This window comes from Tachypleus tridentatus, chromosome 2 (genome assembly GCF_004210375.1).
Source record: "Tachypleus tridentatus isolate NWPU-2018 chromosome 2, ASM421037v1, whole genome shotgun sequence".
Classification (NCBI taxonomy): domain Eukaryota; kingdom Metazoa; phylum Arthropoda; class Merostomata; order Xiphosura; family Limulidae; genus Tachypleus; species Tachypleus tridentatus.
The window spans coordinates 91,056,320-91,078,445 of NC_134826.1; the positions used below are offsets into that span (position 1 = coordinate 91,056,320).

Genomic DNA, 22,126 nt, shown 5'->3' on the forward strand with positions numbered 1-22,126 from the left:
AATTTCTTCCCTGCTACATTTATCATTAACAGTAGATGTTTTTTTCACCTTTTTTTACTTGTTCATTGCAATATTTTTACTTTCTTTAATAAACTTTATAATATAAAAATATTATTATTTAAATTACATTAACCGCATTTTCCATTTTTTGAAATTGTGGCTTTTCTCTTGCTATGACTCACCCTTTTCATACCACATTTTTTGACATCTTCGTCAGTATTATTATAATATTGCCAGCAAGTAATCAGTGATGACGAGAAACCCACTTGTTGAGAAATTTATATGCAAAACGGCTCGTTTGGGTTGAGAAAACACTTTTACATAGAAGAGCGAACAACGTTTCGACCTTCTTCGGTCATCGTCAGGTTCACGCAAGCTTCTTTTGTTTTTTTTAATAGTTCAGAGAGCTCTCTCGCGCCCCCCGCTAGTACAGCGCTAAGTCTACGGTGTTACAACGCTAAATCAGGGGTTTGATTCCCCTCAGTGGGCTCAACAAATAGCTTGATATGGCTTTACTATAAGAAAAACACACGCTATCTCAAATTATAACACTTTTTAATTTCCCAAAAGCTTGTTTTCTTTTCTTTGTTACCCAGTATATTTCTAGTTCCACCAAATAATTTTTTTTTCTGGTAATGTTTTTTGCAGTTTGTGTTATGCTTGTACTAAAATTCTTAATAAAAGCATCAAAAATCCATCCGTTCAACTCAAGTAAATTCTTAGCTTCCTCCTTCATTAAAATATTCCCACTTTACCTTTCCCAAACGCCACCTTTGTATTTATTCAACTCATCATTCGTAAGCCTGTTCCTACTCTTAAAATCTCGAGAAACGGATGTCTTCTTGATACGAATTCTTCATAAAAATCCGAATCATCACAAGTGAAAAATATAAATGTGATAATTTATTATTAATTTTAGTTAATACTTTGCCTCTACTATCGTTTATTTGTGCTTCATTAAACGTTCTTATAAACTGCTTGAACTCCTGATCATTACGGACTAAACACCTAGCATTCATTGTACAATTACAGAATTTCATTATCGGTCCTAATAAAATCGATACCGATTTAACTGACATAATTGGCATATAATAGAATTCAGACGGTAACAATAAATATCACTGTCAATTTATTTTTCAAATGAATGATATTTTACAAAAAAAATAGTGAAACCATTATGTAATTAACACAAAAAAGCTATGTATTTTACAAAATGATGTTGACTACAATAACTTTTTATTTACACTTTGAAAAAGGCTAGTTTTTCCTGTTATACAGTTTAGTTTTTGCATACTATCATAACTATGTCTTTACATTATTTTAGACATTTAGATATAATTATTGGCAATGATTTCACATTGGGGTAAACAAAGACTAATAATAAAGGTCAGGACAATTGATGAGATGGAAAACATTTTTATTTATAAAAGCTCCAAACGAGTCAAACCAAAGTCATTAAGTAATATTATAAATGCTATAGTTCTCAATAATAATTAATTGACTTAAAATATTTGGTTAAAATGTAAAAGGAAGAAGTATATAGATTATAGAGTGTGCAATAATTTGTTAAGTACAAATGGTTATCCGCACTGTACCCACTTTCGGTATCAAAACCTGGTTTTTAGCATTATAAGCCTTTAGCTTTGCCACTGAGAAGCAAATATGTAATGGAGCTAATACAACTGCAAATTATACAAGACTCCAAGTTACAGATAAAAAATGTACTGGATAACTAGCTGAGTATTAAGTAAAGTTATCCAGAAATAACCTTAAGAGGCCTGAAGTTTTCAAGTCACTAAAAACACAATGGTGAAATAATTGTATTGCAAATTGTTCAGAGCTTTTGTAAATAAAAATGTTTATCATTTTAACAATCATCATCTTTATTATTATATTTAATTATCATTTTAACAATCATCATCTTTATTATTATATTTAATTATCATTTTAACAATCATCATCTTTATTATTATATTTAATTATCATTTTAACAATCATCATCTTTATTATTATATTTAATTATCATTTTAACAATCATCATCTTTATTATTATATTTAATTATCATTTTAACCAGTATGCTAACTTTAAATTGTTTTGTAGTTTCTTCACAGAATTTATCAATCATAATGAAGTTAGGTACTTTAAACCGTAAGAATATTGCAAACAAATTGATTTTAGCTTTGGTTATTGCAAGTCTAGTCACTCTTATAAATTGTTATATCAAATCAAAAGTTTTTCTATCTGTGATCTGTGCTAAACAAATATTTGATTTGTTAAAATCATTAATAGGCTATTTATGAAGATGAAAATATCTGTAGTCACATGCAATGTTCCATCAAATTTATTAACCTTTATAATCAAATTACGTACTCTCATATCATACAGTTTCTTGTTACATAGACAGTGCAATAAAGGGGTACATACCCCTTTTGGTTTTTATAACTCAAAATTAACTCTTTTCCTAAAAATGTTTATTTAAAAAATTAAACATCTTTGAATTTCCCTAAAGACAGCTGAGAATCTTCCAGAAACATATGATAAACAATTTTATCTTTTGAAGATGTAGTATAAAGAGGTGACTTTAATATTTTTGTTGCAAAGTTACAATAATTATCGAAAGAGGACAATTTATAAATCTGTAAACACACAAGAGAAGTAAGCCTTAGACACAAAACAAAACTGTACACTTTTCACAGTGCATTACAAGATTCTGGAACAGAGTAGTCCATTTTGCATTTAGTAACTACTGATTACTATTCAGGAGTCAGAACAGGATGGGCTGGAGGGATCTTGTTTACTTTCAAGGGAGAAAGGAGGAATCCTGCAATCAAAGGTATAGCCATCTTCTCTTTCCATCCTAAATGTTCCCCTTTAAAACAAAACACAAGATTATGTCAACACACTAGATGTTTCTACTTGCTATAGTAGAATAACTACATCCTTTCTAATATGTATTATATATTACTGTAGGAGAAATTGCAAGTTCTTAAAACACAATAAAACAATACCTGTTTATTTCTTGAATTTTGCATAAAGCTGCTCAGAGGCTATTTGTGCTAGCTGTCCCTAATTTGTAGGTGATAGACTAAACAGAATGCAGCCAGTAAAAAGCATTCACTACCAATTCTTGAATTACTATTTAACAACAAAAAATTGGGTTGACTGTCAAAGAAATAATACATTTGTTAAATATTTTACGTTAGGAAGTCCTGCATGTCCTAAAGAGTACATATGCTAAATGTGTCACATTGAAAAGAACTGCATGTTTAAAGAAACAGATTATGTTAGACACCCTATGTAAAATAACAAGCAATTCAAACCATTACCTGTAGTGAGGATTGTTTAGGGTTTGTGTGTGATCTAAAAAGACAGAAAACTGAATATATATTTCTAGACAAATAGTTACAGTGATATGACTCACTGTAAGTGCTCAAAGAGAAACTTATTAATATTAAATAAGTTCTGAAGTTTGAATGTCTGAGTGTACTAGCTGTTTCAAGAAGAAACAAGTTTCATACAAGTTATTTTCTAATACCCAACTTTCTTTTACTTACTTTATCATGCTTTAAACTTTCCTTCGAACTTTACAAGCTTAATATATTTCTATAATACCAAAAAATGTTTTTAAAGAAACATTACCTTTATTAAATGTTCCATATTAGAGGTCCTGCATGTCCTACAGAGTACATATGGTAAATGATAATACGAAAAGATAAAAAAAAACTTATAGCTCAAAGATTTATTTTTCAATTTCTAAAAATTCAAGAAATAGCAAACCTAAAAAACAGACTGTAATTAATAACAAAATTCAATATGCATCAATTAGAATCTTCAGAACTCACATGGCCACTATAATGAAAAGCAGGCTGTGACTTCTAGAAACCTTATTGTGTGTATCTACTGAAGGCCTGAAGGCTCATGTGGTCACTATATTGAAAAGTGGACTGTGATTGCTAATAAATCTCAGCAGATATATCCACTCAGAGAACTGAAGACTTACATGTCTAGTACATTACAAAGCATGCTGCCAATGCTAACAAAACTTACTACATGTGTCCATTGGGACCATGAAAACTCACTTTGCTATAAAACTGAAAAACAGGGTGGGACTGCTTACAAAACGTACCACACGTGTTCACTGGAGTGTGAAGGCTCCCTTGGCTGCTATAAGAAATGCAGGCTGGACTGCTAATAAAGTGTACCATGTGTGTCCACTGGGCATTTGAAGATACATTTAGCTACTACACTAAAAAGCAGACTGTGACTGCTAACAAGGTGTTCACTGGGAATGTGGACGCTCCCATGGGTATTATATTGAAAAGCAGTCTGTGATTGCTAAGAAAACTTAACATATATCTGCTGGAGACTTGAAGGTTCGCATGGCCACTGCACTGAAAAGCAGATTGAAACTGCTATTTATCGCATATGTAAACAGAAGCTCCAAGACACATCACCACTGTATTAAAAAGCAAGTTGTGATTACTAAGAAAACTTACCATGTGTCCAGTAGAGCTTGGAGATTTTTATGTGATTAATATATTGAAAACTAAGCTGTTATTTCTGAAAAAAATTATCACATGTATGCACTTGAGTTTAAAGACTCACATGGCTACTATACTGAAAAGTAGGTTGTGACTATTATCAACTTACCATGTGTCCAATGGGGTAGGATGTTTAAAAATGCATGTTACTACTACATAGTATGACTTCAAACAAAACTTACCACATGTGTCCACTGGGAGCTTGAAGACTCACATGACTACTATACTGAAAAGCAGGCTGTGGTTTTGACAGAATAGGTTCCTGTAAAGTATATTGGTTTCTTATGTCAGTCACATTATCAAATCTCTCTAAAAAATGCACCATTTGCATTTAAACCTTTAGACATCAACAGAAAGGGTTTACAAAAACCAAAATTCCTCAAAAATGCTCTATCTTCACAATACTCTTATATACACAATATCATTACTAAGCAGTAACACAGACATTAGCCTGGGTCCCTTTAAAAAATCCCTCAACCCTTGTATCATGCAACACAATACAAGATGCTAAATGTCTGGGGCCAAAATTTAGGTTTCCAAATTCTCTCTTGTACAACCTATGCATATATTTGGTGGTAATATGGTTCTCCAATTTCTGCATACAGTACGTGTTTCCTTTTACTTTATTTTATTTACTTATATTTTTGTAATAATTAAAACCCATCTGCCATTTATTCACCCAACTTATTAAATGATTTAAATCCTTTTGTAAAGTATCAACACAAAAAACCCTAATGTAACCAGCTAATTTAAGTAATTTATTGTCCATTCCTTCATCCATATCATTGATGTATATAAAGAAAAGCAAAGGTGCTAACATTGAATCACGAGATATGCCACTCATAACATTAATCCAATTTGACTGAATTGCATTTATAATAACCCTCTCCTTACTTCCATCCAGCTACTTTTCTACTTAATTATCCAACTTGTCCCCCTCCACCTACATTGGTGATTTATTTTACAAACCTTTTATGTGATGCCTTATCAACTGCTTTCAGAAAATCCAGATGTGCCAAACCTACATCCTTACTCCTCATATATATAAGAATGTTAAACGATTTATAAAGCAAGGTTTTTCCTTGGTAAAAACATGCACACTACCCAATAAAATTCTAAAATTTCAAAACTTTTTCCCACTGGCTTTGGATGTAACAGACCTTTAATTACTGGGGCAATTTTTATCACCTCCCTTGAAAAAAGGAGTTACATTAGCCAGCTTCTAATCCTCTAGCACCTAACCACTATTCAAGGACTGACAAACTAGTAGCAAGTAACTCGTATATCCAATTCTTAACCTCATTCAAAACCCTTATTATCTGGTCCAGGAGCCTTATCTTTCCTTAAACTTCTCAATTTTATTTAAGAAGCTCACAATGAATACAATCACCTTGTTTGACTTTATTTCTATCTATCAACTGTTCAGGATGAAGAATACTGCTTAAACCTTCATTAAAAACAAAGTTAAATATTTCAGTCACTTCATAATCATTAGATAAGAGCCTTCCTGTATCATTCATCAAAAGCTCCTGACATTTTGTTTACCTTAATGTACTTAAAGAAATCCATACTGTTAATTTTTATATTTTCAGCCAACCTTTTTTTCATACATCCTCTTTGATATCCTAACTTCTTGGTTGTGCAACTCTCTTCATCCTCTATTATCTTTTAAATCTCCTGTAATACCAGTGAACTTAAATTTCTTATATTCCTGATATTTTTCTTCAATTTTATTCCTTATACACTTCACAAGGTAGCCTGGTTTTTAAATATTTAAAAAGTTATTTTTAAACATTTTCCACATTTGAACAGTGTCTCCAAATATAACTAAGTTGCCCAATTCACAATGGACAATTCTTGTAACATTCCTTCAAAATTTGCTTTTTGAAATTTGGAACCAAAATATGTTTATTCCTGATTTCTTTATGTAATAAAATATCAAACTTGACTGAGCAATGATCACTTGCACCTAGACATTTCCCAATTTCCACCCCATCAACCATTTCTTTACAAGAAGTTAATAATATATGTAAAATAGCATTGTTCCTAGTAGGTTCCTTGACCAATTGGTGAAAAAAAAAAAAAAAGTTTCCAAAAACCTTTCTCCTCCGTGGTTTGATCATAACATTTTCTAATCTGTACAACTGAAATTAAAATCTCCCATAATTATTACCTCATTAACACTAATAAAGCAGGCTTAATGTCTTAATGTCAAAATTCATATTTTCAGCCATATATTGTTTCACTGGTTATAAGCCATGTACACATTTCCTTCACTCACTTGTCCTATAACGCCTCGTCCTCGAACAGTTTCCAAAGTTCCTGACAGACTAAATATTCTCCAGTGTCTCTCTCGTAACTGAACTGTTAGCTCTCCCAAGTTTTCAAGCCTTATGCAATACCTCCACTGTTTAATTATAGTAACAAGAAATAAGGGAACTCTCTTTTTACATAAACAGCTCACTTGCATTAAAAACTTAAAGATTCAAATGCATGTTTACTAATATCAAAATTTTTAATTTTTATGAAGGCTCCAAATTTTTTTATAATTTATGAAATAAACTTTCAAAAGCAAACTTAAATGTTAAAACCTGATGAAAAAGTAATAAACTGGTTTAGTAAAATAAGCTGTGTTTCAAAATGTACAGCTTAGTTTATTTCAAAAATGTTTATGACAAACTACACACTTTGTAACAGAATAAGCATTCATGAAAAGTACACTAACACTAATAAATGCTGACTGCAACAAAAGCTACTATCCATAAAGTGCGTTGTTGTTTTTTATCCTTTTTTTTTCATCAGTGTTTTAACTGACATTTACATATTCTGGTATCACTGAAAGGTCTGTGTAAATTACAAAGCCAAATTCAAATATCAATCATTCAATGTATCTAAACCATAAACAAAGCCTTTCACTTTCTGCTTGGGGCCATGAAGCTAGTGCATAGTTTTGTAATCTGTGCATAAAGTCTACAGCAACTCTGCTGCCCACAGAAATCCTCGAAAGTTCCTAAGAAATGTCAAAACGATTTAGGTCTATTTGACTTTGTTCTGTGGTGTTCAATATGCTTGATAACCCATATTAAATAATTATCAAAGGTTAGAGAGGCACTCAGCTGAAATAGTAGAATTTTGCTGGAGAGGGACATATTTCACATATTTCAACTTTTCTAGACAGAACAAAAATAATAAACATATGAATTATTTTTCCAATTAGCCTTAAAAATACTTTATTGCTAATCCACAAGTAGACACGACACTTCTTTGTGATATTTGGTCAAAGTGTAGAACTGTCCTCCAATGATTTGGTGTCAATGCTAACAATATATCTTGAATATTTGGTCATCATGTTCTAGTTTATTAAATAAATTTTGTTTTCATTTCAGTGTAAAGAACTGGGATTACTAAGAGTGGTGTATGTGTGTTTGTGTCATTTAAAACACTTAGAGCTTTGTTTCTGTAGGGACATGTATCATAATAGCAATATATTTTCTTTGTCCAAAGTTCTGGTTATAAGTTCTTTGTTTTGTTTAAATATCCAAGGAGCATTTTATTCTTCTGGTATAATTGGTTTATCAGCTACCTTCTGGTTCTTGTGATTATGTTTATAAGTTAATATTTTAGAAGATCAAGATAATAAAAATCCTCAGGTGATCATGTTTTAAGAAATTCAAATAAACATTTAAATGTAAACCATTGGTGTGTTTAGGAAATATTGGTGAAATACTGTGTCTACATAGTCTCATGTATGCTATTGCTGTGGTAAGTCCTTATGGTTTTATAAATAATAAAGACAGGCCACCTAAATCAGTGAATACAGTTTTGGAGACAACATATTATGTGAAGTTTTGCATCTTTTGATAATTTAGTTGTGATGGAAAACTTTAGATATTCAGGTAAAATGGACAGTGCATGTGGTGAAAGTTCAACATTGTTTTCTACAACTATAGAACATTTCTCTTGAATAACATTGGATGTTTTCATTATTTTGTTTGATTGTTTTTGTTCTAAACAATAATTACAGTTTTGTTTCTCTTCTTTAATTCCTTTCTTCATTTCAGCTTGATTTTTTTATCTGAGTTAGTGATGCAAATCAGATTTATCATTACAGTTCATAAAAATCTAATGATATTTTTGCTTACGATAAGCCTTTTTCTTAAAATGAATGTCTATTAAATCTCTAGTAACACATTTGAAAAAACTGTTTAAAGTGAGTTGAAATCTAAAGAAGATGTATCAGTTCACATTTTCCTCTTAGAATGAATCTTGTATTTTGGCATTCTGGAAGAAATCCAACAAATCCAATTTCCACAACAGTCTTTGCAAAATTCAGTGAGTTACTTTGTTAACAGCATACAGCACTAATTAAGGAAGGGTTGCTGCCTTTATTGTCAGTAGTTATGTATACGATAAGAGTACAAAGTGCCAACTAGAGCATTTTAACCACATTATATTATTAATAAAATAACCATAAACTATAGAACAAGTTGGTATTTTTATTCCATAATTGTTTGTATAATTTTATCAGAGGCAACTTCCTACTTAAATTGAGTGGCTCATAATGTCTGAAACAAGTGCTAAACTTCTAAATTTGTTCTATCCAATAACATCGAAGAAAAAAGTGTCTGTAACAAGCTTTGAATTTTTAAATTTGTTTTCTGTTATAACAGAAAACTAAAAATAATATGCTGTTTACACTGACTATGATTTATCACACAAATAAATATATTATTAACTCATTCACTGTGTCTGGGATGTACATTTCCCAGTACAGTGATAGGTTTAATGAGAATAGAAAACTTAACATATACCTTGTAATCATAATAATTTCACTAAGACAGTTAGAATAATGACATAATAAAAATATTTACAAATATAAGTACAATATATATATAAACACAAACACACACACCCATTATATGTAAATAAATGGAAATAGTCATAATATAAATTAACCACTGAAACATAAGAAATACAATTTATGACACAAATTTGAAAATAAATAAAACTTTTGTATTTACGATGAGCATGACATGATAGTAGTTCATAATAGGGATCGCAAAGAATTCCACAAAACACTAACAGAATGTTTGGGTAAAAACATCTTAAACAGTAAAGATTCAGTTCAAACAACATTTAAAGATATTTACTACTGACTGCCAGGGCTGACCTATATAATAATGCACAAAAAAGCACTTATTATCGACTTACAAAGAAAAGAAAATCTGCACAATATAATTATTATTATTCTATTGTCAGCCTACAACAAAAATGGCATGGTATATTGCACCCAAAACCTTATGCAAGATATTAAATAAGGTATTGAAAAGGTCATAGGGGTACTGAAAATCAATTTCGTCCTTTTATATTTGACATAAGCTAAACAACATCATGCCCCCCGCTAGTACAGCAGTATGTCTCCGGATTTACAATGCTAAAATCAGGGGTTCGATTCCCCTCGGTGGGCTGTGAAAAGGTCCTCCAGATTGGGGGTTGTGCAGTAGGCTAACAACCTACTCACTTAAAATCCAGCCTGTTACAGAAACCGCAGCAATTGCGACCCTATGTTCCTTAAGGAATCAAGTGGCATATGATGTATGATGAAACAAGATCATAATTCTAGTGTAAACAGTTATCATTACCCCTTAAAATTAGCTTTCATACAAATATCTGATATTCCTTTAATAAGCTTAAGTAAAGAGTGAAACAAGAATACCAGCCAATACAGATGAACTTTAGATTACTATAATGTGTTGGTAATTAATGCTTTGTACACTATACAATTATTGCCATTAGGGAGCCAACCCCTGTACTATGTATGAAGTGAAGGATTAAAAAAAACCAATGCACATAACATTAAATTTTATTATACACATTTGTAGAATAATTGCCTTAAAAGATATGGAGATTTATTTAAAGTAATGATTTAAACTTTTTACATATTTTATTTGAGAATGTTGCTTTTCTACTGGAAAGATTTTATATGCACTTACTGGGGTTGTGTTTTAGTCTAGACATATAATTGCTAGTTGCTATGCATTATTTACAGAGAATTTAGTTGCACAGAAACTATATATGCCCACTATATTTTGAAACAAATCTTCATGACAATCTCCAGCTGCAGCTTAACATTTTACATCTTGAACTAATGTGATCTAATAGTCAATAGCTACAGTAAACTATCATGAACTATATCAGCTAGCTACCATATCAAGTTATTCTTTGCCCACAATTAAGCATAAAAAGAATCAACAAAAAACAAATAAAAAATTGGGAATTTAAAAACATGCAAATAAGGATTGTACAAGGAAACAAGGCCAGATATACTGTAAATATTATTTACTATAACTATAAACCCCTATTTTGGCTCCACTCCATTACCTAGAATTACATTTGGCAAAGTTAAAATAGGGATTTATAGTTTGAGTAATAATGTCTACATACCTCCAGCCTCATTTCCTTATTCTTTTTATCACCTCTATTTGCATGTTCTTAAATTCTCAAATTTTTATTTACCTTATTAAAAATTTGTTAGTAGTGACTAGATATTTTATTTGCAAAGAAAGATAATCTTTTTCATAAGCAATGGTCCACTACTAAACTCATTTCATTATTCAACAAATCTATCATGATATACATGAAATGTTTTATCATGTTCAACAAATCTGGATGTTTCACAATGTCCAACAAATCTGTTACATAAGGCATGGGACATTTTACCATTTTCAACAAGTCTGACAAATAACACATGGGGACACTTCACAATGTTCAACAAATCTGTCAAATAATATATAAGATGTTTCACCATGCTCAACAAATCTGTCATGTAAAGCATGTGATGTTTTGAAGATGTAAAGTTCATTCCATACTTCACACATTAATTTGTATCATATTATGTATTCAGCCCCCTGCTCCCAACTCCAGCAGTGAAACAAATAAACAACTGCAAGTCACTTTTACATCTGTTGCTTATGGCTGTTTTATTATTTTTTTCAAAAAAATTAGCAGATTTAGTTTAAATATTAATCAAATTTTTGTCAAATCTATTAACCCTTTTGTAACAGGTCAGGGTTCAAAGGCCATGTCATTGCATTTGTTGACTTGCATTCAAAATTTTATTGAACTCTATTTTATGAACTTATATCAATAAATTTAGAATAAAACTGTAGATTATAATTCAAACTTTAATATTATATATGAGTTAATTTCTTAATTTAAAATATAGCTTTTTGTAAGTCATGTGGTATGTTGAGCATAGCACTGATTAAAATTAGATGTTTGTGATTTCAAAATACTAAGTCAATAGTTTTGTACAAATAAGGAACTCAAATTACTAAAATTAGTCAGCTAGAATATAAAACTAGTACCTCATACTATTTTATGTTGCTGAAATATGGCTTATATACTGAATCATACACAGCAACTCCTTTCAACTCTTTCCATTTTTTGAAACAGTCCCTTATATACACTTATTTCAATATATGACATCTGAATAACCAATCAACAACTTAGAATGTACCTAGAGTGGTTTTCCCCACAATTTTAGCCTTTGAAAATGCTACAATGTTCTTTTAATCCTAGATTTCAATGAAGTATTGCTTTTAGTCTGTTTGAAGTTTCATGTTTTTTTTTTAATCTAAATAAATCTTAGTTACTAAGCTTAATAAATTGTAATGGAATTCTATGGTACCATTGTAATTATTGATGTTTTTTGCTTATTCAATTGCATATGTATAAAACCTAAAAAAATTTTTTTGATATCCTTCATGAGTGAAATTTTGAAAGGTTTGGCAATCTATGTCCAGCAGCAACCAAGTACAAAGGTCGTAGCTAGAAGAGATAATTGTTTGCTTTACTTCTTAATCTAGTGTTCTACATTTTAAGAGAAATAAGTTTAATAATTTATTTCTAAATAGTAGTAACATATGTAATGTATAATAATTAAAAGTGATTGTATATTACAAAATAACAATCCACTAAAACACAGCCAAGACAGGGAAGACTAAAGGTCAGTTTTATATTACTAGATATGTGACCTGAGTGCACGTGCATCACATCACTGCAAGCTATGTAAAGTTAGGTGGGCATGACTGGAAGGTCAATATAATAAAAAAATAATAAATACATAGTGTTATGAGACTTAAGCTATTTTCTAAACATTTGTATTTTTGCATTATCATATGTTGTCATTCCAGGAAAAAAAACATAATTTATATTTATTTCCTAATTTTTTTATGTTGGAAACAAGGTTGGTTAAGTGACAGACCCCACACAGTTAAAGTACATAAAATAATATGAAATATAAAGTCTTATGGAAAACAAACATTTGAAATGTATTTAGGAGATTTTAGAGATTGCACAAATAATACTGAAGATTTTTGGGATGAAGAATAGATTTTTAATCATAACATGAAATTACTTTGCACTCAGACTAGTAACAAAACAGACAAGTCTTTTGAAAAATTTGTCATTAAAAATTTGATTTTTTTTTATACAAAATAATTGTAATCTATACTAACAGTCTTTCAAATTTTATGAAGATACATATGCTGTATCAAAAGTTACAGTGCAAATACTTAATGTGTACAAATGTGTAGATGAACTCATGTACACCATAGTGAGCCCATTGAGAAAGGGTTAATTTGTAACTTAAAAATATATCAGTGTAACCAGGAAAATAACATTCAATTGCAGTTTGAAGTTTATTCTAATGAAAAGGTCAGGATCCTGTTCTTTCCTTTCAACAAATTATTCATATTTTTTAATAATTCAACAACAAATTAACAAATTCTCTTTCAGAGTAATGTGACAGTCATACCACTGTAGCTTTACAACAAATATAAGATAAATACAGAAACTTCAAATACAGTGTTAGGGCACTAGATGTATATGCAGAGAAGAAATAATATTCCTTTGACAATAAAACACCATAAGATTCTTTTATTATATGGTCCCTAGATTCCCTCTGACAAAAACAGGCTAAATACTTAGAACTTCTACCCAAGATAATGAAGAAACACATCTAGAACTAGAACTAAATTTCACCAGTAAAATTGAATTACATCACTTACCCAGTAGACTGTAGCATTTTGGGAAGCCTGAAATAGTCAGAAGTCAATAGTTATGAAATATTATTAAGCTTAAAAATATAAAACATCCTCTACTGATTGTAAACAAATTTTACAGAAACCACTAGCAAGGTTTAGTTGTGAAAACAATTGTATAATTTTCACATGTATTTAGATTTTCACTTCAAGTTTGGTAAACACGAAACAGACATCTAGTTACTAAACATAAAACTATTATAATGTGATAACAAAAGCAGAATGTGCAGATATCAGTGATTTACAATATTACTATAATTACTTACATTACTCATAAATACATAAAATACCAAACACCACCACCAATTCCAGCTATCATCATGGATTTCACAAATACAAGAGAATCCTGAATGTCTTCAGTGATAATGTTAAGAAGATTCTTGCCATCATTGTTAATCTTACTAATGCATTAAATTATACTTAACACTAATAAGGTCAGAGAACCATTAACTGAAGTTATGACTTACATTAAAATATACCAAAAATTCTGGTTAATACAACTGATATCAGCAGCATATAACTGTTAATGTGAATGGAATACAAATTACTCACTAAGATTCCTTACTTTTTTATGCTTGACATTCTAGCTAAGACAACTGATATCACAGGTATATAATCATTAACAATTACTCACTAAGACTGCTTACATTCTTTATGTGCGAAATTTTAGGTATGACAACTAATATCATTAGAAGTTATATTGGAAATACTGCTTCAGTATAGAAAAATTGTAACTTTCAACATGATACTTGCCTATTCTCACAAGATTAGCTAGAATCCCTCATTAAGAAAGAAGAAGGAATGGTGTGACAGAATGACAGGAGTACCTGCTGAAAGCATCTGAAGGATACCCCTGAAAATTAAAGATTCAGATCTGAAGAGAAGAACTGCACTACTTCTGAGCCAGGTATGGATTGTATAAGATATAAGGGCACAAAATTAGAAGAGCACATCCAAGTGGAAGAGAATGTGGTAGAAAAGTGATCCTAACTAATCAGAAGAATGTGTTGTAACTCAATCCTAGAATAAAAAAGGTGAGTAAACAATGATGCCCCCCTCCCCCTGGTGTAAATTGGCTAAGGCAAAGCGAAACGTACTCAGTAAGTCAACTACATCCCAAACCTCTTTATGAGGTACCAACATCCATGCTAGGTTAGGATAAGGATCATACTGTCTTAACCTCAAATCAAAAACCAGGGATTAAGACCTAAATCAATACCTGGGTATGACACGAGAATTACCACTGGGGTATCAATCTAGGACCATTCAGTGCTACTAACATCCCATAAGTAAAAAACATGAGACAGTCAAGGACAGAACCATAACCATCCCACATATTACCACTGTGACCCAGAACACAGATTGAGAAAATTGATGTTAAAAAAGATAAACAACCCAAACCCATATACAAACTTATGTTAATTGGTTCATTCTAAATCCAAAACCTCCTCACAAGGTACCTACACCAACATGAGGGTAAAATGAGGGATCCCAAATGAAGGGGTTAACTGCATTCTGACATCTTACTCTATTGTATTAATTAATAAATATAGGAGGATATTACATCATCTACACCCAAGGAACAACACTCTTACTTGATAACTGAATGGTTATTGTGTGGAACTTGTTTAGCAGAGTGCCTCCATGGTCGACCACCCCAGCAGCTTGGAACTGATAAGCAGCAAAGACTCCCATACTCCATTCAAAGAAAGAATGGTGACATTGTGGTGGAGAGTCCAGAGGAATGCAATCACTTGAAATGATGAAATAGCTGATCAATAAACCTTATTTTGCAAAATGGACTATACTAAGTTATTCATTCTAGACATGGTGGGGATGGGAAGCAATCCCCTTCTTCTTTATTCATGCAGTCCATGGGTGGTATGGTCCGAAATGGGCATTTTTATGAAGAAAACACTGCAAAGGTAATTTACCATCAAAAGATCTTGTGGAACACCCCATCTCAACAATGAGCATGCAAAGCCATGAAAGATAAAGCATGAGTCAACATGGCTGGACAGGCAGATTTGAAGAATACCTAATCAGGCAACACTCACCACTGAGTGGGATCCATGGAATAATGAATTAGAGAAATAGCCCTACAAGAAAAAAGTATGAAAAAAATCAGTTAGAGTTGCACTGAAATCTGAAGAATGACCACAGTTGATAGAGAAATCCAGACAATGAGAAAATTACGATATGACTGAGGTATTGGGATATGAATATACTGGAAGAGGTTGACAGCCATATTACAGAATCTCCTCCATTAAACAGGGAAGACACTAAGCAAGGGAAGAAAAATGAGATGTTGGATCTGATAGGAGGATAACTAGAATAAAGTCTGGAAGGAAGAAGGTTGAAAGGAATAGGCCAAGTGAACCAAAAGGTAGACCTAACTTGTAAAGGTAGAAAGTGAAAGATCATGAAGGGGAAAGGATTGCCAGGGGATAAATAGCCATGAAAGTGTACCCCAGAAGGTAGCAGTATGGGCTATATGACAGATCCAGTCAAGAGTAAAGATGTAGAAGAGAAGGAAGAGAAATAGGAGAAAAAGAGGAACCACCTTCCCAAGCTGTCAAGGTCTTCAGGAGAAAAGAGAAGACAAGTAAAATGATAAAGGGTACAGGAAACATCAATGACAAACAAATCTGATCTTTGAAGCTCACAGGCTTAGAGAAGAAGGACATATATATTAAGGGAAGCATGGAATATGAGAAAAGTGGTTTAAATACAGGTAGAGTAAGGGAATATAGAATGCCTGGGAGGGTGACATATCCAAAAGGAATGCAGGAATGCATGAGCATGTAAACAACAGGGGAAGAAAAAAACTTCAGAATCAGGAAAAATGAAAGGTACAGGATAAGGCTGCCTGATATCTGGGTCTATAATAAAGGTACCAATAAGGAGAGAACCCCACCAATGTAAAAGACTCCTGAAAATGAGGGGATCTAATGCCCACTTTATGGGATATATCTGGTCAGGGAGCAAAAGACATTCCATGACTAGATTAATAGCACCTGACACATGACATGCAATAAGGTGAATGTGATGTGTGTGAGCCCACTATAAAAGATCCAGTGACCAAAATCATAGATTTCTGGAACAGATGTCCCACTGGTGGTTGATATGTGCCACCACCATAGAATTGTCTGAGTGAATCATCACCAGACATGTCACAGAGAAGAAGAAAGTGAAGCAAAGCCTAATGGAAAGATAAGAGTTTAAGAATATTGACATGCAACACATTTTCACCTGCAGACCAACAGCTCAAAGTTTCTTGGTAATTAACCTATGCCCTCATCTCTGAAAAGATGCATCCATGAAAAGAAGTAAATCCAAAAACAGGGGAGGAAGCAGCATGCCTGCTGACATATGGGCTATATCCATCCACCAAAACAGGTTCTCTCTCAAGGAAGGAAGTAGGGAAAATGGGGTGGAAAAAAGATACCAAGCAAGGTTCCATCATTTCTGAAACACCCATAGAAGAGATTGCATATGGGCATGCCCAAAGGATGGCCGGTGATGTCATTAAAGACTACATTCCTAAAAGTTATAGAACATCACTAGCAAAAGTGAATAAGCTGAGAATGTGTGGTTAATCAATAATTCCACTGAGTGAAGTCAAAAAAGGAGGATGCTGGGCATAACTGATATGCATGTTGAGTGAGATCTTCAAATGGACAAATGATCAGCCAACTCACCTAGGCTACCACAGAGTGGCTGCTGAATATTTTTGGCCACTAAACAGTGGCCAACTCCTGTTCAGTAGAAGCCAGAGGTCAATGTAATAATGAAATTGAATGCCTAAGCAATTCTCAAACTGATTCTGACAGATATTGACTGGACACTGGAACTTGAAGAAGATTAAAGGAAACAGGAAAAGGCAAAAACAGAAGTTGGGAAAGAAACTGAAATTGGAGGCATATGAGGCTTTAACTATGACAAATGGGCTACAATATTTATAAGGGTAGATTACTGGTGGACTGATATCACCTGAGGCTTGATAATTTCTGATACTATGTTAAATAAACAACATCTCAGAAATGGGGCCACAACAAGTTGAGTATAAATAGATCTAAGCCAATATGGCTTCACGATCTACAAGGTCTTAACGACAAAAAAACTGCATGTGTAATGCCAGAGCCAAAGATGATATGTGGGCTAAATTAGAGGAGAGAAAGAAAGGATATCACCAGACCCCCTCCCCTTCTGCAAGGAGCCTCAGAGAGGTAGTGTATGAAAGAAGATACCCAAAGAGGTTGGTGAGAGTAAGACACAAGCAAGAATATTGTGTATGCGTAAGATTGACACGGTTGAAACAAATCCCATTCCCATTCAAAGTAATAACTTATTGATCACACATCTACAATTTTGGCAAACGTCTTTCTCTCACCTTCAAGCCACTTATAAAAAACTGTAAGAATTATGTAGATGGGAAAATTTTCTTTCTATTGTTACAAACTAGAGCTATTTAGTAGTAGGTGGTACTAGTTACAAACTTGCAAATGACTGATTTGGAGGTGGAGCCACTCTAGTATATTTGCTAAATATATTGATATTTCAGCAAATGATAGAGGTCTTATTTTATATTTAGCTTGTCTGTATCTCAAATTCAAGTTTCTAATTTGTTAGGTACTTGTGCATACTATACGATGGACATAATAAAATAGAAACTGAGCAATAAGACAACTTGATGTTATGTGACACACAAAAATCAATACTTAACATTTTCTTTTAAATTAAGAAATTAAAATGTACATAATTTTAAAGTTTAAGTTATAAACTACATTTTGATGCCAATCTTATTGATGTAAGTAGCAAAAATATCAATTAAAAAATTTTGATAATAACACTCCAAATGTCATGACATGTGCACTTTAACCTACTCAGGTGAAAGAATTACAGAATGTTGTTCTCACACAATAGATGGAATATGAAACATTTATATGGGATTTTGTTATGCTTTTGATGAGACAGCTTTATGATGGAGACTTGCTAGAAAACTACAGTTCAGGCTATTGTCAAGATGCAAGGGCACATGTGGAAAAATACTGCAATAATATGGTGAGGCTCCAAAATTGCTTTAATATATCATACTCAACCAGTGTATATAAAATTTTGTCTGAGACATTTGATATTGCCTATAAATAAAAATCTGATGTCAGGTAAATAACACTGAGAATATTAGAGTATGGTTATGAAACTATTTAAACACAATTTCCTTACTCTGCATCCCATGTAGAATGGGATTACTGTTACCCTGATATCTTCTGTTGTCTCTTTGTGTACATCTGATAACTCCAGCCATGGATGATTTTTTTCTTGCCATGCTCGTAACGTTTCTCGAGAACTAAAACATGGCTCTAGGGAAAAGCATTTTCATAAACTTCCAGCCAACATATATTGATTCTAATATCATAATTTCTCAACACTGAACACAAAAATTTAAATAGCAAGTGATAGCACAATGTCCTTAATGGAAGCAATCACACATTGTAATTAGTTACATATACTTTAGAGTAACTACTATACATGATGATCTTGTAGAACAACTTAGTTAATACCAAGGGTGCTTTAACCATTTTCACTGAGATTTATAAGTCCCAGTGTCAGTAAATGGTTAACTTTGTTATAACATATTAACAACTTTCCATACCTTTTTCAGGGTCAAACATGAGGAACTTATCAAAAAGTTCATGGTTAAGTGGATTACTTTCAGTACTAGTGTAAGGCAAAATGTCTTCATGAGCAACATAGTCAAGACCTATTAAAAATAAAAAACAAAAAAGAATAAAGTGAATTTTTTCATGCTAAGTGATACATTACATTTCTGACAACTTATATGTAACATTGTCGTTTTTGTACTGCACTACAAAAACTACAGAAATATGCCTGTTTCTGTGCAAGATAAATGACCATACTAGTGGCTCATCCATGTAATAAAAGTATAGTATCAAAATCTGTGAAAAAAATCACAAAGTATTGTACAGGTTTTTGTTACACCAAAAGGAGTTCAATTTGCAACTTTTGATTAAAAATTTAAAATTTACCTTATGAATCATTAATGTGTTGTCAGAATTGTCTAGTCATCAACAACACCTTCTTCACAGTTTTTTCCAATTCAGCAACAGCTTATACCAGATATGCTACAACTGGTGATACCTCATGAATGGAAGCAAAAAGTCAAGATGGTTAAGCTTTTTATTTAAATAAATAAACAGTTCCAATTTGCTTCACAGTCCCCACTCATAAAGAGCAAATAAAGAACAACTAGGATCTGTTGGGTTTCATTAAGTTCATACTCATATAAAAAAACAAAAAATGTGTGATATCTTTACAAAAACTCATTACGTAAAAAGGCATCTAAGTTAGAAGAATAACCACATTAAACTTGTAATATTAATTCTAGAGACTGCTGACCATACATCAACACTAGAATATAATACTCTTGAATGTAGAACATTTCATGTGAAATTGCTTCACAGTACATTGTATATAACTATGAAGCAAATGATATGTCTCTCATTTGGTGGGCTTCAATATTTTTGAATTTTCTACAGAATTAACCTGATAAGCCTAATTTTGTAAGCTTTATTTTACAAATTATTATAAAAAATTAATATCAACTCAATTTCAATTTTTTATAAATGTATCTATAAATGTGTAGGCAGCAGACAGTGTTTCACACTCTTTGTTGAGGTCTTCCGAAACACATGAATATCATCTCTATACCTGAAGCAGATACTGTTTGTGAGTGATTCAAATCCAGTACAATCAGCTCTATCCAAAACCACCGTAAAACAGCACATAATGCACTTTCATTATTTTAGGTTTTTCTATTAATACAAAGAGAAAGTAATATGAAACATATTCTGAGGGAAAAAACAAACATAAACATCAACTTACCAGGTATGGCATACAGAGATCTACTGTTGTCTTGGTTTCCCAAAAATGTTACAGCTTCAGTTTGTGTTCTCTAAAAATACAACATAAAAATATAACTAAGAGCTTCTGACTTACTCAGATATTATTTCTTATTCTGTGCAAACTCTCAATAACTCTCTAACTATGGGCATCTTTTTCTGAACACATCAGAATGTTTTCTATGACTTAATATTCAAAATATAATTAAAGTACTTCAATATCATGGCACAGAAAGAAACTTGGCATCACAACATAGTTAACAACCTAAATTTTAATATATGTTATAAATTCTTAAATATATCAGGCAATATTTAAAAACAATCCATAACTGTGACATCTGTTCTCTAGGCATTCCCTCTTTTCTACTTTATATATCACCTGTCTGAGATGATTGAAATTTAATGTAAATTACTTATTATGATGTCATCACTGAAAAAAGTACAATTTTTATAGCCTTCACATTTATTTGGTTACAGAGCCATAAAGTAAAAAACAATACCCTTTTGCCACACCAGCTTGTCACACCCTCTCTTTTACAAATTGCCAATTGTTCTTTCTGACATTAGTTACTTATTACATATAACCATGAGAAAACCAAAGTTTTAATATATCACATGATGTATTATATTACTTTGCTTTCTGTATAGAAATTTGTCTATTCTGCTTTTAGTTCAAACTTTATTTCCATGGGAAACACATTGATGAGCTTAGCTGAATTTTTAACAGCTCTTGTCACACTGTTAGAAAACCAGAAAAAATGTGATAATTATAGAACATTATCTTACTTTTGAGTACTATTATTGTGTTCTTTGATGCATTATTTAAATCAGCAAAAACAGTATTCACTGCAGTTGTGTCATTACAATAAAAACATTAAGTATTAATGACAACAAAAAAATATGAAGATCAAGGTAAGTACTATACTTCTTGTTTTACATGTGTATTTATTTATTATTATAAAAGTAACTAAAATGTAAAAATTAAAAACTTCCTAGGTTAGAAAAGGTTAGATTAGATAAAAGAGATTAATAATAATATATATTTTCACAAGACACTCTTGTTAGTAGGCCATGCATTATGTGATTCAAATAGTACCACAAGTTCCACTTTCACCAAGTGATTTAGAAATTTTAAAATAGGAATATTAGTTAAACACAGTTCAGAGAGTAACATAACAAAAAATCAAAGATAAACCATAGTATGATTTTAAGAATACTTCAAGGTCATCCTTAACACCCCCTGACCTGTATCAAAGGTTGACTGGAAGGTTGCCCCACAAAAAAATAAAATGCAAAAAACTTTCAGAATAGATCCAATTTTAAGAACTGATAAATAAACTTTTGATATTTTTATATTCTATTTAATTCCAAAAATTACAATTACTCTTCAGTTGAAAATTTTACATCTTTATTCAACTCATTTTTGATGCCTTATTTTTTACAAAGTTTCATTACATTTGAAAAAGTAAGTCCAAACCATGCCAAAGTTACGTAGTATCTTTAGGAACCATTAATGATCTATAAAAATTTTAAACATAACAGCAGTCTTGGCCAATC

The 22,126-nt window shown here is 31.7% G+C and overlaps 1 protein-coding gene across 8 annotated transcripts in view; it reads right to left on the minus strand.

The window, feature by feature from the left end:
- Nucleotides 1-1,116: 1,116 nt before the first annotated feature.
- The window catches only part of POLDIP2 (DNA polymerase delta interacting protein 2), a 44,376-nt gene continuing 23,366 nt past the window's right edge, over nucleotides 1,117-22,126 (minus strand). The window contains exons 5-13 of one of the 8 annotated variants that reach the window (XM_076489309.1): nucleotides 20,553-20,622; nucleotides 19,303-19,410; nucleotides 18,873-19,009; nucleotides 13,614-13,640; nucleotides 6,824-6,949; nucleotides 4,725-4,804; nucleotides 3,641-3,677; nucleotides 3,328-3,361; nucleotides 1,117-2,870 (exon numbers count right to left, since the gene is read on the minus strand). In XM_076489309.1, the coding sequence (XP_076345424.1) occupies nucleotides 3,344-3,361; nucleotides 3,641-3,677; nucleotides 4,725-4,804; nucleotides 6,824-6,949; nucleotides 13,614-13,640; nucleotides 18,873-19,009; nucleotides 19,303-19,410; nucleotides 20,553-20,622 (603 nt within the window). In that variant the 3' untranslated portion in view covers nucleotides 1,117-2,870; nucleotides 3,328-3,343. Of the gene's footprint in view, nucleotides 2,871-3,327; nucleotides 3,362-3,640; nucleotides 3,694-4,724; nucleotides 4,805-6,823; nucleotides 6,950-13,613; nucleotides 13,641-18,872; nucleotides 19,010-19,302; nucleotides 19,411-20,552; nucleotides 20,623-22,126 lie in introns of all 8 variants that reach the window. The other 7 variants (XM_076489316.1, XM_076489311.1, XM_076489312.1 and 4 more) reach the window with 7 other exon arrangements.